This window comes from Camelus ferus, chromosome 19, assembly GCF_009834535.1.
Source record: "Camelus ferus isolate YT-003-E chromosome 19, BCGSAC_Cfer_1.0, whole genome shotgun sequence".
NCBI lineage: Eukaryota > Metazoa > Chordata > Mammalia > Artiodactyla > Camelidae > Camelus > Camelus ferus.
In genome coordinates, this window is record NC_045714.1 from 34,508,379 (window position 1) to 34,525,432 (window position 17,054).

The 17,054-nt window shown below is 48.2% G+C and overlaps 1 protein-coding gene across 1 annotated transcript; it reads left to right on the forward strand.

The window, feature by feature from the left end:
- Positions 1-1,769: 1,769 nt before the first annotated feature.
- On the forward strand, positions 1,770-15,924 carry LOC116657977 (tyrosine-protein phosphatase non-receptor type substrate 1-like). Its single transcript, XM_032462012.1, is given in 5 exon segments — positions 1,770-1,908; positions 4,608-4,961; positions 10,803-11,123; positions 11,701-12,027; positions 15,668-15,924. Coding segments are annotated over 5 exon segments (1,140 nt in total). The 5' UTR covers positions 1,770-1,835; the 3' UTR covers positions 15,733-15,924.
- The last annotated feature ends 1,130 nt before the right edge of the window (positions 15,925-17,054 follow it).

Genomic DNA, 17,054 nt, shown 5'->3' on the forward strand with positions numbered 1-17,054 from the left:
ATAAATTATCCAGCACCCACTGATCTGTATTGTCACCTGTGCCTTTATCAAGTTTCCATAAATTTGTGGTTCTCTTAAGAGGTCTTTGTTTCATTAAGCCTCTTGTCGACCTCTCTGTAAAAAGGCCCTGTCTTAGTTAGACTAGCGTTATAAGTTTTGACAGCTCTGTTCGGCATATCTTCTCACCCTTTCCGTTGTTTAAAACTATCATGGTTATTTGGCCCCAAAGCATTTTAGAATCACTGTCAATTCATGAAAAATCCTTTCAGAATTATTATTATTATGTGACTGCATTGAATTTACATATTAACTTGGGCAAAGTGACATCTTTTCAAATATTGAATTTTCCCTTTTATGGACATGCTATACCTCTATTTATTTAGGGTTCCTTTTATTACTTTTGTGTACAATTTTACAATATTCTCCACCTTGGTGTTATGTATCTCCGGTTATAGATATCTTTAATACTTCATCGTTAGTGGGATCTCTAAAAGTTGTTATTGCTGTTTTCATTGAGGTTTGACTACAGTATAAGGTTGTAGTTGAATCTGAATATCAATCTTATATCTAGAAAATTTACAAAACTCTTACTAGTGCAATTAGCACTAATTCTGATACCATTAATCTATCTATTTAAAATTAGTTTTTAGCTTTCATGGGTGAAGAGTCAAACAGCTCGACAAGTTCTATACATTAAAACTGGAGTCTCCCTACCTCCCAGCACTTTCCAACTCCCAGATGCAACCATTTTCCACTCTTTTAACTGATCATTTTAGCTTTTACTGCCAGATCTCATGCCCATATTGCGACTTCTTGACTTCTAAGTCTTAGGGACTTTTTAATCGACTTCCTACTGTGGAAGTTGGGGATATCATGTTCTGCTCCTCGTGACCTCATTCCACGTGTGGTCACTTTCTTTTCCCCATCACTCTAACATGATTATGATTCTGGATAACTTAACAGTCAGTGTCTACGTTATAATGACTGTGAGATTGCTACTTACAGCTGAGGGTTGTAACATCCCCAGCTTTGACTTATGTTCATCCTCATATGTGTGTTTCTGTAACCACCACCACGGTGAGGACGCAGAACATTCCAGGACGACAGAGGTCTTCCTTGTGCTACCCTTTTGCAGTGAAGTCCATCCCCACCAAACCAAACCTCTGGTAAATGCCAGTCAGTTTTCTCTATATACATAATTTCAAGAATGCTATAAGTGGAGTCTCAAAAAAAGTCTTTAGTCATCAACATAATGCCTTCAAGAAACTAATCACTGTTGCACACATAAATAACTCATCCTTTGTACTGCACAGTAGTATTTCCTCAGAAGGACACACCACAGTTTGTTACACCATTCACTTATTCAGGGGCATGTGGATGGTTTCCAGTTTTCAAGTATTACACAGAAATCATCTGTAACATTAGTGAACAGGCCTTGTGTAGACATGAATTTTCATTTCCTGGAGATAAATGCCCAGGAGTGTAAATGAAGGTCATATAACACACTTCCTCTCCTGAAAGAAGAAGAAATGATTGTTTTGTTGGTGGTGAGGAAGCATTGTTTCTGCTAGGCCTGTCCAATCTCTCTGAAAACTAAGATGAGTAACTCCTCACAGTGGAGTCACGTCCTCTGCCTGATTTCTGTTTCACAACCTGAAGCAGGAACTGGCTAGAATCTAGAAGCAGCTTCCTATCTCACAGTACATTTCACCCCATTACAAGCACCTCCTCCTCTATTGGGTGAGGTGGGGCTTCTCTTCTCTCCCCAAAAGAAGGAACTCTGGGTTCTCTGCGGGACACACACTTGGACACTGCAGTCCCATCAGGCCTCCACGATGCCGAACCCTGCATCCTGGCCCAACCCTCTGCCTCCTTGCCTGCTGCTGGTGCTACTGCTGGGACTCCCAGGTGAGCACTCCTTGGGGTAGAATCCCCTCTCCCTGCCCCCGGACCTCCCCATGCACTTTTAGGACCTCCAGGTAAACGGGCGTGCCACCTGAGGAAGCCACAGATGGACAAGGGCTGGGCATTATCCGAGAGCATGAAATCAGGGATCTGAGCATTTCCTCTGTGGCTCCGCCACCTGCAGCTGGACACCAGGGGCTTCGAAGGATACGACGCTTCAAACAACAACAAAGACAGCTTTTTGCGTAATAACTCGTGTAACCCTCACAACATACCTGTGTGAAGATGTGACTATTATCCCAGATTTACAGAAGGGGAAACTGAGACAGAGAGAGTACACTGCCCGATGTCACCTACCTAAGGCAGGAAACGTTGCGTTCAAGTGCAGGCCAACCAGTTCCAGGTTCATTCTTTGAACCATGTTGTGCTGCTCAGCTTCTTGGTGGAGCCGAACTGCAGAAAAATCAGATAATACACAGAAACAGTCAGAATCGTCATCACCCATCGTCCCACTCGGGGATCACAGAGTTCAAACCCTGCTGTGTGTCCTCTCAAACTTTTGTAAGTGACGTGTTGGGTGGCTCCTACATGCCAGAATTTTTACTAAGCTTTTAATATGTGTTATAATTTCACTTAATCCTCAAAAGAACCTGTATATTACACTAGTAGGCTACATTTGTATATGTATTTGTAAACGTGTGCAGTCTGTGTGTGTTTGTGTGTGTGTACGAGGAGGTGCGAGGAAGTAAAACAAACGCAGACACATGGGATTCCGATAAGGTTTCCTTCATGCTCTCCGCAAAGCGTTTTTCAGTCTACAGGAAATGACACCATCAGATGCTTAGTCTTTCCCGGTTTCTCAACACCCTCGGTCTTTTATACTTCCCCAAATTTATCCCGACCCTCTCCCAGTTTCTTAAGGCAAGCAAATGTATGTCTTAGTAAAATGAGTAGACTTTCACGTGGGGCTATCTCGGAGTCCCTTTCCCACACTGGACAGGGGAGGATGAAAGGTAGAGACTGCCGCCTGTATGACCTATGTCTGAGGTTCTAGCCACACCCGTAGGCATATCCAAGGTCATGAAAGCCTCCATTAAAACCCCAGGAAATCTAATGAGTAAGAACTTCTCAATTTCTTGAACACTAACCTTGTTCCAGGGGCAGCAAATGCTCATGACTATTAACCTATGTGATCACTGTATCCAAGGTAGACACTGTTGTACCAGGGCTTTACAGATGAGAGAATGTAAGTAGAGAGAGGTTCACCGTCCCTCAGCAGTGAAGGGGAAGAGCTGTGACTGGAACTCGGGCTGTCTGGCTCTGGGGTTCAAGGTCTCACCACTGGTCTTCACCCTACTGGGTCCTCGCTTTCACCTCATGAGTTTTTCTGCAGCTTCAGCCAATGAGTACAGGGAAGGGGGTTGTGTGGGGGCAGAGGGCTTCTGCTCCTTGCATATGCACAGAGTACTTCTGTTTTTTGCCAAGTCATCTGCATGGGAAACGCTGTTTCTGATACAACTTCCACAGAGATTACGCCCTGAAAGTAGATTTCAGGGTCTCAGGGAGATGTCGCACTAGGCAATTCACACAGCATGCAAATACTTACTGCTTTCCTGCTGGGTACTAGGAACTGTTATAGGAACTTGGGGAGCACTGGTGAATAAAGAGACAAAGTAGTTGCCCTCATGATCTTTTCTATGTCTGTAATCTGTTTCTGTTTTGTATATAGCTTCATTTGTATTTTTTTTTAAATTCCAAACATAAGTAATACCATACAGTGTTTGTCCTTCTCTCTCTGACTTGTCACTAAGTACAATATTTTCTAAGTCCAACCCCTCAACTGAAAATAACAACATTTTAATCTTTTTTACGGCTGAGTAGTACTCCATATTGTGTGTGTGTGTGTGTGTGTGTGTGTGACACAACTTCTTTAACCACTCATCTGTCGATGGACATTTAGGTTGCTTCCCTGTCTTCGCTATTGTAAATTGTGCTGCTATGAACACTGGGGTGCATGTATCTTTTTGCATTAGGTTCTTATTTGATTGCCACTAAATGGTGATAATTTATTACAGCAACCTTAGGTAATTAATATAACCTAATTGCACCATGGGAAAAAATCCCAGGGACTTGAAACAATGTTTTATTTCCCTTATAAACTACATGTCCATTGTGGGTCGGGAGCTCTCAACATCACTGTAACTCAAGTACCCAGGCTGATGGAGCCGACCCCATCATGAGTGTGTGGATCTCTGTGGAACAGGGAAGTTGATCCTTAAAGGTTCTTGCAGTTAAATGCACAACCACAAAATACATCCATCACTGCGGCTCACCTCGCCATGGTCGAAAGAAGTCTCATAGCCCCTCCCAATGCAAAGGTCCAGAAGTACAACACATGAGGCCAGAAAGTGGACAGATGGAAATATGTGGTAAAGCAAGACATTTGCAGACAGGACTCAGGCACTCAAACCCACTCTCTGCTGTGCCATTCACCCTCTCTGTGCCTCAGATTCCTCATTTGTATTGGGGTCTAAAATTACAAGCTCCTTGTGTGAGTTACATGTGATGATAGTTGCACTCGGCTGAGCTCAAGGCCAGCTCATGGTGCTCTCAGTCAGTGAAAGCTGCTGTTGGTAAACATGCGAGAAAACCTACCTGATCACATGAGGAGGAATGAATAACTGCTCTGTGTTTCCCTCCAGGAGTGGCGGCTCAGGAGCTGCAGGTGATTCAGCCTGAGACGTCAGGGTCGGTCACAGCTGGAGAGACGGCCACTCTGCGCTGCACCACGACCTTCCTACTCCCCGTGGGGCCCATCAAGTGGTTCAGGGGCACAGGGCCAGGCCGGGAGTTAATCTATGATTTCAAAGGAGGCCACTTCCCCAGAGTAACAAACGTTTCAGATGTCACAAGGAGAGACAACCAGGACTTTTCCATCCGCATCAGTAACATCACCCCGGCAGACGCCGGTGTCTACTACTGTGTGAAGTTCCAGAGAGGATTACCCGGTGACGTGGAGTATAAGTCTGGACCAGGCACTCGGCTCACTGTGAGTGGTGAGTACACGTGGGCCCCTCGTCCCCTGCTCTGTGACAACGAGTCAACAAAATGCCCTCCTGTCTTTGAGCAAAAATAAGAATCAGGTGCGGCAGTGTGTGCTTTATGATGACTGGGTCACGATCCGATTTCTCACTTGTCTACAGATCAGGGAAGTTGAGGCCTGGAGAGGTCATGCTGTTTGCTCAAGGCCCCATGTCTGGTAATTAGTATGGAAATTCTGGAAGCCCAGGCTGCCTGGCTCCACAGCCATTGTCTTTTAAATCACATCCAGCCATTTGATTATAAGCTCAAGGGAGGTAAAGCCTGAATGACTCGCCTGTCACAGGCCAGACCTCACCTCTTGCCTCCAGAGAGTGCTCCCCTCAGTGTGGCCGAGTCTTCACTTTATTCAGCACTTACTGAGCACCTGCTGTGTGCCTGGCCCTGCTCCGGATGCCGTGGAAGCAGCAGTGAACACAGCAGACAAGGGCTCTTCTCCCATTAAGCTTGTGTTCTCTTCCCTTCCAATGCGGAGAGTCCATCCCGGCCAGGGAATTGTCGAGGGTTGGGGGCAGAATGTAGAATGTGTTACTTTACTTCTTCTTCAGACACATCACACTGAGAAGAAACTCCTAGAGGCAGAGATTCAGTGTTAACTCTCAAAGCCGGGTTTGGAGGAGATGCCCAGAGGTTGGGTGTTTCCTGGGAGGAACTGTCACAAAACCCTCTTGTGATTCAGGGGTCAACGCACAGTCACTGAAGGCTCCAAGCAGAGCTTTCACATCTCAGAATGTCCCCACCCAGGGAAGACGTTCCCCATATTGGTGTCTTAGTTTCTGCCCCGTCGAGGTAGCAAAGGTGCTCCTTTAGGGTTTTCTGCCAAAGGCCCAGGATCCTCATTCTAACTCCTGAATCCTGGACTGTCAGGGCAGGAAGGATTTTTAGACACCAAGTGCCCAGCCCCCCACCTACACATGGGGAGCCTGAGGCCAAGAGTTGACAGGGACCTAGACCACACTCACAAGGCCAGTGAGTGATGGGATCCTTACAGAACCCAGCTGATTCAGACCAGGCTCCTCCTGCAACACCATTGGACACTGGCTCCTTGGAAGAGCCTGGCTCATAGTAGGTGCTGAATAAAAAGCTCCTTGGGTCAAACCATTGAACAGGGAGCCTTTCCTTCAGTTTCCCTAAGATTCAAACACTCCTTGCATTCAGACCCTGAGTTCCCAGGTGACTGGCAACCTCTGCCTACTTTCAGCCACATGATCCCAAGTCACTCATCCCATATCGGCACCTAGAGCTGCCCAGGATCTCAGCAGCTGCAAAACAGCACACAGTATAGACAGAGCATCTTTCCTTCTGCAGTCTTTTGCTGAAGGGTACCAAGTTGTCCCCAACCTTGGGCTATTAAGACAGCACTTCAGTGGATACCCCTGTCCATGCTCACTCTACTGAAAGGGGAAATACCCTCTGGAAATGGCACTGCTACGTCACAGAGTATGTGTATTTTAATTTGTGTGGATGTTGCCAAATTTCCCTCCCCGCTGAGTCTGCAAGCAAATATCCCCACAAGCCCTGGACAGAGGAGGGAAGGTGTATCCTGGCTTTGCAGATATGACAAATGTTCCCAGGTGGTGCCTCCCCTGCACAGTCAATCACAGGTGGGAACTGGCTCCAACCCTACCCAGATTTGCTGCCTCGCAGCACACTGTCATCTACTTCCTGAAGCACCTGCTCAGATGATTCCCTGGATGAGAAAGGAGGGAAGCAGGACGTGGTGAGGGGCAGCAGCCAGTCAGAAGCTTAATCTTCCTCCTGGCATTTACTGCCTATAACCAGCGCTCTGAGGGAGGGGCCACCTGTGCCCTTTTACAGATGAGGACGCTGAATCTCTGAGAGGGGACCTGGCGGGTGAGCAGGTAAGGGGGCCAAGGTAGAACCACAAGCAGCCTGACTCACACCCAGCTCTCTGCACACCCCACTGTGCTTGTCAAAGTGGGGAGAAAGCTCTAACACTCTCCTTGTAAAATCGTGTGCTTTTCTGTTCCTCAGCAATAAGTATTAAAAACAAAAATCCTGTGTGGCTGCCAGGCTAGCTTTATAACTGGGAACAGACAGATGCAGTGTCTCCTGATGTCCTGAAGCTGCTCCTAGGAGGCAGGGCTCAGCGCATGCAGAAGCCCCAGGAGTCCTTTCTTCCCTGTTGCTGTGATGTCGCCCCTTCACTGAGCGGCCTGTGGGAGCAGCTCCGGGAAGGGGAGCGAGGACAGAGCAGAGGGGCCGCTGCATCCCAGCAGCACCGGGCACGCCCACTCCTGGCCCCGCAGACTGAGGAGGGGAAGGGGGAGGTAGTTCCTAGGGGATGCTGGGGGCCCCGCGTGGACAGAGTTCATGTTCTAGACTCAGGTGTCAGGAGCCCGTGTCTCCCCCTTGTTGCTACAGGGTCCCCAGGCCTGGGACCCCGGAGGACACCCCTCCCTGGTCTCGCTTGAAGTCAAGAATCTCAGAGGGAAAAGGGGAGGGTGGTGGTCAGCGTGGGGGCTCCTGAAGGTGGGCGCCTGCTCTGTTGTTGGACATGAAACTTTAGGGGTCAAGGGAATTCCTTCTGGGATATGGTTGTGGGGGTGAAGAGACTTTCATTTCTCTCAGCCTGTTTTATTATTTGTAAAATGGTGATAATCATGGACTCTTTCTAGCAGGGTTAGAAGGATTTCAGAGTGTATGTCTAAATCACCAGCACGGAGTAGGCATCACCCAATTTGAGGTGTTGTTTCAAGGCTGTGACCCAGTTCCCTTTGCAGGGCTTACTGGCCTGTAGAAGGATGACAATCACACCAACTTTGCAGGATGTCCTGAGGGTGCAATGAGCCTGGTGACAGAGCAGTCCCTGAGTGAACCATGGCGTTGTCCCCCCAGGCTGTGCTCTGGGCAAGTCTCAGTTCCCACTAGTTCTTAGTTTCCCCACCTGTGTGATGGTGGTAATCTTGGCTGCCTTTCAGGGTCTGTGATGACTGGGGAGGTTCTAGAAAGCCCTAGATGGGGTGGGCTAGGGTGTCACTGATCCTCAGCGCACAGTGGTTTAGAGCCTGGGCCGAGCCCCACTGCCTGGACTCCCATACCAGCTCTGCCAGATCTCGGCTCTGGGACCTCGGATGCGTCCCTCCCCACATTAGGGCTCGGGGCCTGGTCCGTCTGTGCCAGCACCGCCCTCCCAGAGCCGCTGCAGGGACTGAATGGGGGATCCATGTACAGAGCTTAGAGCAGAGCCCAGCACAGTGTACGTGTTCTGCCAGCGTTAGCTCCGATGTGTCGAAGCCGGAGGCCTCGGGCGGCTCACTCCCTCCAGGACTAAGCGTAACTGGGGTTGGGGTGGAGCTGGATGCTTTCCACCTTGGCTGCCCATCGGATTCACCTAGGCAAGGTTGACTAGATCCCCAGTCCCTGTTCCCACCCTAGAAACCCTGGTTTAATTGGAGACACATGGGCCCGGGCAGCTGACTGATTAACTCCTGCAGGGGATGCTGCCTACATCCGGGGCAGAGAAGCCCTGAGCTCCGTGTTCTCTGAGGTCACAGACGGAGCTGGGGTTTTGCCCAGACAGAGGTCACTCCTCCTTGGTGCTGGAGCTGCGAGAACAGCTCTTCGGTACTTTGCAGAATAGTCTATGATGGTGACAGTTCTTCAGAGAGCAAGAACAGAAGCTTGAACCAACAGGGAGGGACACCTCCTACCACGGAGCTCACGTGGGGTGAAGAGGGGCTTCCTATGGACTCAGGACTCTGTTCAGCCCTGAGCTTTGTCACTGAGGAAACCTTCCCATCTTTAAAGAGGGGCTGGAATCCCCTCAGACACTCCCTGCTCAGCCCAGAGCCCTCCTGCCTCAACACACCAACATGACAATGATGGAAATCTCTCCTCCCTCCTTTCAAAATGCTTCCAGCTTTCTGTAAAGAGCTGGTCTGTGGGGGGAATGCCTGCAACATCACGTATTTTGAAAGCCAATTCCCCCAATTTGTTTCCTGAAGGGATTATTATAAAAGAGGAAGAGAATCATACTGGGGTGGTTCTATCGCTGCTTTTTCATTAGGGTTTTTCATGCCAGCTGCACGGAGCAGGATTTGAGACTTTTTGTTTGTTTGTTTTTTCCTGCTGTGCTTGTGTTCTGCCTTCTCACTGCCTGAAGAATAAACAAGTAGTTTCGGAACTAGGAACGACCAGACCTTGTGACAGCAGTCACAGGTCTTGTTGATGAAGCACCTGCTGTACACCAGGCTCTGTGTTTTATGTACATCCCCCCTCATCTGACCAGGGTGGGGCTGTCACACACATTGCATGGAAACAGACACTGAGGCTTAGAGGTTAAGATAGAGGCACTAAAAGCAGTAAATGTGTGCAGTGAGATGAGCTCCGACCTTTCCTCGTTGGGTGCCCTTGGCCAGCTGTGTCCTCCCTGAGCCTCATCCCATAAATGGGACCACACCCGGGCCCCCCTCACTGGGCTGGGGAGGAGATTAAAGAGCCGAAGATCATGCAGGGATAAGCCCAGTGTCAGGCTCCCAGGAAACTCTCTCTAAATGATGACTGATTACAGTATCTCATCCCTTTAGGGGCATTCAGGATGCTGTGTTTTTATGACTTGACTTGTTCAAGTAACGCTTTCTTACTATGTCCTCAAAATGTTTGAAGACTTTTAGAAAGCAAGTTAAATATTTACAGATGCAAATGTTTGTAATATTCGCTGTCTGCCAACCTTTACAGGAGGTGCTGGGTAATAATGAACAATCTAGAGACACCCTATAACCTTCCAGAGGGAGAAACCGCCCTCCCTTTTGATTAGCTGATTTGTGTTTGTTTTCAAGACACAGGCGGTACATCTGCCTGCTTGAAAAGCCTGTGTCTGTGTCTCTTCTGATTTAATAACGATTAAGAAATTAACAGCCTCTGGTTTCTCAGCTCTCAGTGATCTTTGCTTTCAACTCAAAACTGACCCAAGAGAAGAACCCAGATTCAGAAAAACATCCCTTTGCCCCCTGCCTTTGAAATTCAGGAGCTGGTATACTACTCCTACTGGAATATTTGTGGAAAGAATGAAAACTACGGAGTAAATTCATACAAACCTGAAGAGACAGCTCTGGATATAAATACAGTGTTTAGCATTGGGAGGCATCTTGTATTTTACTTAAAGCAAAGACGCTTCCCCTGCCTGATCGAACCCTCACTGCAGCCCCTGGAAGGACAAGGCCTGCTGTCCCTTTAGCAGATGAGGAGCTGGGAGGGGTGCCGGCCACACCCCTCATCTGCTGCCCAGCCTGGTTCAGCATCCGAGGTGCTCCTGCTCCACCACTGCTTCCCCCGCACTTACTTCTGTGAATGCTTCTCTGAAGGTAGTTAAGTTTTCCAGGGAAGCCCAGCAAGGAAGAGTTAATAGGAGAGTGGCAGCCATCAGGTCTTTTGTTCCTGCTCCCAGATTGGTGAGAAATCACCTGGTGGAGGAAAGAAAGTGGACTTTTGAACTCAGGCCTGGAAACCATGTCCGCCCCACCCCTGACTCAGAGCTCACCTCTCAGAAACAGTGTGTCTCCTTTTACGGTGAGGATGAAGACACAGCCCTCTGAGAATTAATCGCAGGATTAAAACATAATATATGGAAACATTCTTAGTGGGGAGCTTATAGCGCAGTGGTAGAGCGCGTGCTTAGCATGCACGAGGTCCTGGGTTCAATCCTCACAACCTCCATTAAACAAAAAGAAATTAATTAATCCTAATTATCTCCCCTGTTGTTAACTGTGTCGCAAGCTTATCATTAGTGATGATAATGACAATTATGTTCATTTTTGTAAATGCTCCTTTTGTAGCCAAACCCTCTCCTCCCGTGGTATCAGGCCCCGCCACGAGGGCCCCACCTGAGCAGACAGTGAGCTTCACCTGCAGATCCCATGGCTTCTCCCCTAAAAACATCTCCCTGAAATGGTTCAAAAACGGGAATGAGATTGCAGCCTCCCAGACCAGCGTGGACCCGGAGGGAGACAGCGTTTCCTACAGCGTCTCCAGCACAGCCAAGGTGGTGCTGGCCCCGGGGGATGTTCGCTCCCAGGTCATCTGCGAGGTGGACCACGCCACCCTGCAGGGGGGCCCTCCTCTCCGTGGGACTGCCTACTTGTCTGAGACCATCCGAGGTAGATGCCCCTCACACCAGCCCGAGCCCACACCTGCCCCCAAGCCCCACCTGCTCCTCCCCCTGCTTTTGGCTCCAGGCCTTGAATTGCCTGGAATTGAATTCCTGACAGTCCTTCCCGACCACCAGGCACCTTCATGTGATGTTCACTCACTACTGATTTAATGGCAGCTGCCAGGTGACACCTGCCACGTGCCAAGCACTGTGCTCAGCAGTTTCCTTTACTTACAACAGCATCTCCAACTACTGAGCACCTACTCTAAGCCAAGCCCCTAAGTGCCTAGGGATTTCATTAACTTGGCTGCAGTTATTATATTCCAACTGCATGCCAGTTGCTTACTGATTCCCCACATTATAACCCTAACAGGAGCAACCACTCCTTGAGCACCTACTGTGTGTCCTGCAGGGTGCTTAGGATCTCATTGATATGCAAAATGCACACTCAGTGTTTGAGCAACTGCTACATGCCTGGCTCTGTCCTCAGGCACCCCCTTGCTGGGCTGGGAGCTGCTCTCCAGCCCCTGCCCTGTGACCTCTCTGTTCCACAAGGTCAGACCTCCTGCCCTGTGCTGTTTCAGTTCCGCCCACCTTGGAGGTCACCCAACAGCCCATGGCACGGACCCAGGTGAACGTCACCTGCCAGGCGAAGCAGTTCTACCCCCGAGACCTCCAGCTATGCTGGGTGGAGAATTGAAACGCGTCCCGGATAGAAAGGGCGTCGACCTTCACAGAGAACAAGGATGGGACCTTTAACAGGATGAGCTGGCTCCTGGTGAACTCCTCTGCCCACAGAGGGGAGGTGCTGTCCTGCCGGGTGGAGCTCGACAGGCAGCCGGCGGTCAGCGCCAACCTCACCCTGGAGGCCTCTGCTCCCCAGAAGGACCAGGACAAACATGAACACCCTGGTGAGGCTTCCATTAACCTGACAGGGTTTTTAAAATTTTATCTTTTTAAATTGTTAAAGTAGTAATTCTTCCTTGTTATAGAATAATCTAGAAGTCTATAGATATAAAGTAGAATTTTGAAGTGAGCTCCCCTCCCCAATTCCCATACTCCAAAAATCACCACTGGTAAAAGTTTGATATATTCTTACCAATCTTTTGTCATAAATATAGTTAAAGAAAGACAGGAAGGAAGGAGATCATTGTGTTCATAGCGTTCTGCCTCTTGCTTCCTTCAACTACCAGTAATTATGTTCATCCTTTCCTGTCCGCCCACCTCCCTCCTCCTTGCTCTTTCTAACCTCTGCCTAGTGTCTCTCCATTCTGCAATTTCCACTCGCATTAGTAACATAAAGTAACCCAAGCAGTCTCCTACACATACTACTCTGTGAAATCCTGGAAAGGGAGCCCTGAAGTTGTGGAGTTTGAGTTTGGACCAGGCACCCAGGTGACCGTGAGTTGTCACTGCATGGGCTTCCTCTGTCCCCTGATCTGTGACAGTGGACCAGCAATGATCACAGTCACTCAGTGCACATTTACTAAATGCAAATCAGTGCGTGATCTCAGCTCTACGATCCCCTTTTCTGCTTCTACCACCCAGTGGATCTGGAGTTTACCAAAGGGACTCAGGAAACGACAGTGGGTGTTGTTGCAGATGTCTTGCCTTTAGTCCAGGTGATCTGGCTAATCAAGGTGAATCTGAGTTCCTGACCAGGGACCACATATAACAAATATGTGCTCATTAGAAACACGTTCTCCTTTAGCTGAGCATTGTCCCAAGGACATACAGAGTCCCCCTTCCTATGCATAATACATGTCTTATTTCTTTCTCATGTAACATCAGGAGGCAGTTGATCAGTTTCCCAGGCGTCTTTACTCCAGAAGACCTCTCAAAGGCCAACATTCCCTCCAACGTAGCCTACGGTGTTGTCCTTGTCTGCTGGGCTGGGGGTCAATGCTGGGTCAGCGAGTGTCCATGTCCCTCCTACTGGAAGAATAAAGATAGGAAGGAGAGGACAAACACCTTCCCTTAAACAACAGCTATACAGAATTTGCATGGTTGTGTCCACTAGTAACAGAGTCCTGTGTGCCCATCCAGTTGCCAGTGGAGTCCACAGGTGTGTGGTTACATGGTTAAGGACATTGATTTTCTGCCAAACCAATACCATTACACATTTAATAAAATCAACAGTAATTCCCTAATGTCATCTAAAATGGAGTATATATTTCAAATTCTCTAAAATTTCTTTTATACTGGTTTCCTGTGCACCAGAGTTGTTTTTTTATTCACCTGTAAATCCTGATAGAATTTTCCTGTGAAACCACCTGGGCCTCAAGAAATCTTTTTCGAATTTTAAAAACAACTTGCCTAGTTTAGGGCTATTCAATGTATTCACTTCATATTGCGTGAATTGCAGTAGGCTGTGCTTTTCGCGGAACACGTCCCAGTGTCTCTAAGTTGTCAATTTTCTGTCTGGACAGTTGTTCATAATATTCCCTTATTATCCTTCTGATGTCTGCAGTGTCTGCAGTGATGTCCTCTGTTTCGTTCCTGGTATTGCAAAGGTGTCATTTCTGCTTTTTTCTTAACACTCGTACTAGAAGCTTTTCATTTCTATTGATCTTTTAAATGAACTCACCTTTGTTTTAGTGATTTTCTCTATTGTTTTCAGTTTTATTTCTTTTTTTTTTCCACTGTTTTTATTATTTCCTCCCTTTGGTTGCTTTGGGCTCATTTTGCTCCCCATCTCCCCATTTCTTGAGGCTGGAACTTAGGTTATTCATTTAGACTTTTTCTTTTTTCTAATGCCACACCAGGGTCTCCTCCTGTGCCTGGGGACTTAGGAGAGGGACCTGGGTGCCTGGACACTGTGTTCTTCCTCCAGTGCTCAGGTCTCTAACCAGTCTCCTACCTCTTCCACCTCAGAATCCTCCCATGTTTGTCCCTTGTGTCATTTCTAGGGTTCAGGGTGTACTGAACGGGGAGAGCAGGAGAGATGAGTCCACACCATCTTGTCTGGAGGGACTTGGACTTGCTTTTGAATCTTCTATCTACTGCTGGGGCTCCACCAGGACTGTTACTTCTGGGTGCGGCAGGCTGCCTGATCCAGCCTGCCTGCTAATGTAATAAGGCTGGAAATGTTTTCTGGGGCATCTAGGTTGTGGGGCTGGAGCAAAGCGTGAGATGTCCACGTGACCCTGCTGCCCGGTGCATCTGAGGGCTCTGGCCGCTGCTCCTGGGCCCAGCTGGTCCGGTGTGACGATGCACGTCTTATCGCCTGTTTTTTGTGATGGTATTGGGGTGTTTTACACTATTTGTAGCTTCATGGACCTTTCTTCTCGTAGCACAGCATAATCCAATATGTCACTGGAGTTTTTAGTTTGTTGGCTGCTTTTGACACAGTGGGAAAGAAGCTCTGAATCCTCTAAGTCTTTGGTTGTCTTTTGTCTTTCAGGACCGTAAATTTCCCTACTTCTCTATTTCTTTCTTTTTCCCTTCATCACTCAATTGGCAAACAGCCCTTCTTTCATCTTTATTGTCTTTTCCCCACCAAGAAATTACGCACTTTAAATCGTACCTGTCCTTCTAGTCTCATCTGTCCTTTTTAAATGTCCCATCCTCCTTGGATTAGGTTCCTCTTGCCACTGTAACAAGTTAACACATGGTTAGTGACTTAAAACAAGACAAGTGTGTTACTTTACCATTCTAGAGGTCAGGAGTCTACGACGGATGGCAGGGCTGTGTTCCTTCTGGAGGCTCCAGAGGAGAATGCGATTTCTCGCCTTTTCCAGCTCCCAGAAGTGTCCACACTCCTGGGCAAAAGGCCCCACCTCTTTCTGACCTCTGTTTCCTGTCTCATATCTCCTCTGACTCTCCTACCCCCACCTTCACTCACATGAATCTTTGTGATGACATGGGCTCCACTCAGATAATCCAACAGAATGTCCCATCTCAAGACCCTTAACTTCATCATGACCGCTCATCCCTTTTGACATGAAAGGCAATATATGTTAGGATTCTGGGGATTCTGTGCCAACCCTTTCAACCAGGCCGACTTTGAAACCCCTTCCCAGATCTCTGCTCTGCAGGACGCTTTTCCAATATTTTCATAGTTAGGGTGAATTTAATCTTGGTTGTGATATTTTCAAACAATTCTTAGGCTCGTGTGCTGGCTGCCTTGTCTGTGATTCTTGCACTTCTCCTGGTGGCTGAGGGTCGGATGGCAGCCCAGAGAGGGAAAGTGCTCTAGGATTTGGTGGTTTTGCGTTTTTGACTCACAGGTATTTTGCAGTTCTGGTATTTTCTCTTCAGGTAATAATGAGAGCCAATTTGGTATAGAATTCACATTCTCCTTTTTGATCGCTCTGCATTGGAAAGGCCATTTTTGGAGATAAGTGGCCACACTGCTGTCGTTGTTCTCAACATTCCTAAAGTCCAGTGAAGGTTTTTTAGTGCTTTAACCCATATGTCCCCACCCCACAGCTCAAGATTCTCTTCTGGATAGAGTTGACCCTTTAAACTTCAGAATTCAACCCCCTCTGTAGCCCTGGTTACACCATCCCAGTTCACCACCACTAAAAGTTTTAACAATTGCATCACTAGGGTATCCAGGGCTGACTCCTGCTCCACCTCCTGCCACTGCTGGGATCCGCTTGGACAGTCGATGAGTGATCCAGCTCCAAGTTTGCATCTCAGAGTTTGCCTTTCAGCTCACACCCAGACAAACTCCCACAGATCAGTAACTCTGGGAATCAGAGTCTGAACTGGAGAAAAGACTGAGGGCTGATGATTGTGAAGTGTTGCCGGGATCAACACGCATGAGCACGTGAAGGGAGCAGGACCGGCAAAGGGAGATGTCGGACTACAAAGCAGGGACAAGAGACTCAGACACTGCAACACAGAGCTGAGGCGCCAGGATGGTCTATCAGAGTCAGTTAAATTGAAAGGGTGGACCTGAGCCTCCATACTCCCGGTTCAGCCGGCTCTTTGTGAGGGCTGCCCTCTAGAAGGTATGTGCAGACTTAGGAACGCAGGGTCCTCCAGCTGAGAAAAAACCCCAAGGGCCACTCAGCTGAGAGTTGTCATCCTCCAGCACCTTCAAAAGCAAAAACTGGTGAGGTCTTCACTCGGGCTTTAAGGATTCTTTTATTTACAAAAAATATTTTAACAGCTTTCTTTCTATGACTTTGAGAGCAAAAACAGCTCACCGTAAAAATGCAAAACGTCCAAAAGTAAGCTTACTCAGACCTGACTTTCGGCGTCAGCATAAAGACTTCAGGTTTCATGGGTACGAAGGTCAAGGTGGGCTGAATGGTATGAAGCCCCTCCCACCACAAGACCCTGTTTCTTTGAAGCACCAGGTTGTTCTCCAGCCAGCAGTTCTCATGAGTTCAGGCCACCCTGGGGGTTCCCACAACTCCTGAAACATGGGGTCTCTAGCCCCACTCCTTGGCCAAGCAGGGCCGCTCTCACCATGAAACCCGTGCTCCTCACTTGCATGCTGTGCTGACATTCCTTCCTGTGGCCCCGAGAGGCTTGACTTGCTCCAAAAGACAAGATCGCGGGATCATCTTCCGGGACAATCCCACTAATCTTGCGATGCTCCCTAAACTCTCAGAGCCTCAGCGTTCCTCATCAGAAGGAGAATAATACCTACCTCGTAGAGGTGTGAGAACCAAATAAGTAAACCAGGTGCTACACCTAACACGTCACTGATTGCAAGCACTCTCCACCCTTTTCCTCAAGGATGATAAACCTAGGGGCCTGAGAGAGGACGGAGAGAGAATGTGGAAACACTATCCTGATTTCTGCCTCCAGTTTGACCCAGGACAGGATGCAGGTTCAAAAGCTTCAGAGCATGGCTGGGCCCAGGTGGCTCCAGAAGGAGTAAGTGGAGGCCCTTGGGAATGGCTTCTGTGGAGCCCCTCTAATCAGATCTCCTGTCTCTTGATTTCCAGACCAGCCTTCGTTGTCTCCTTCTCTCCTGTAG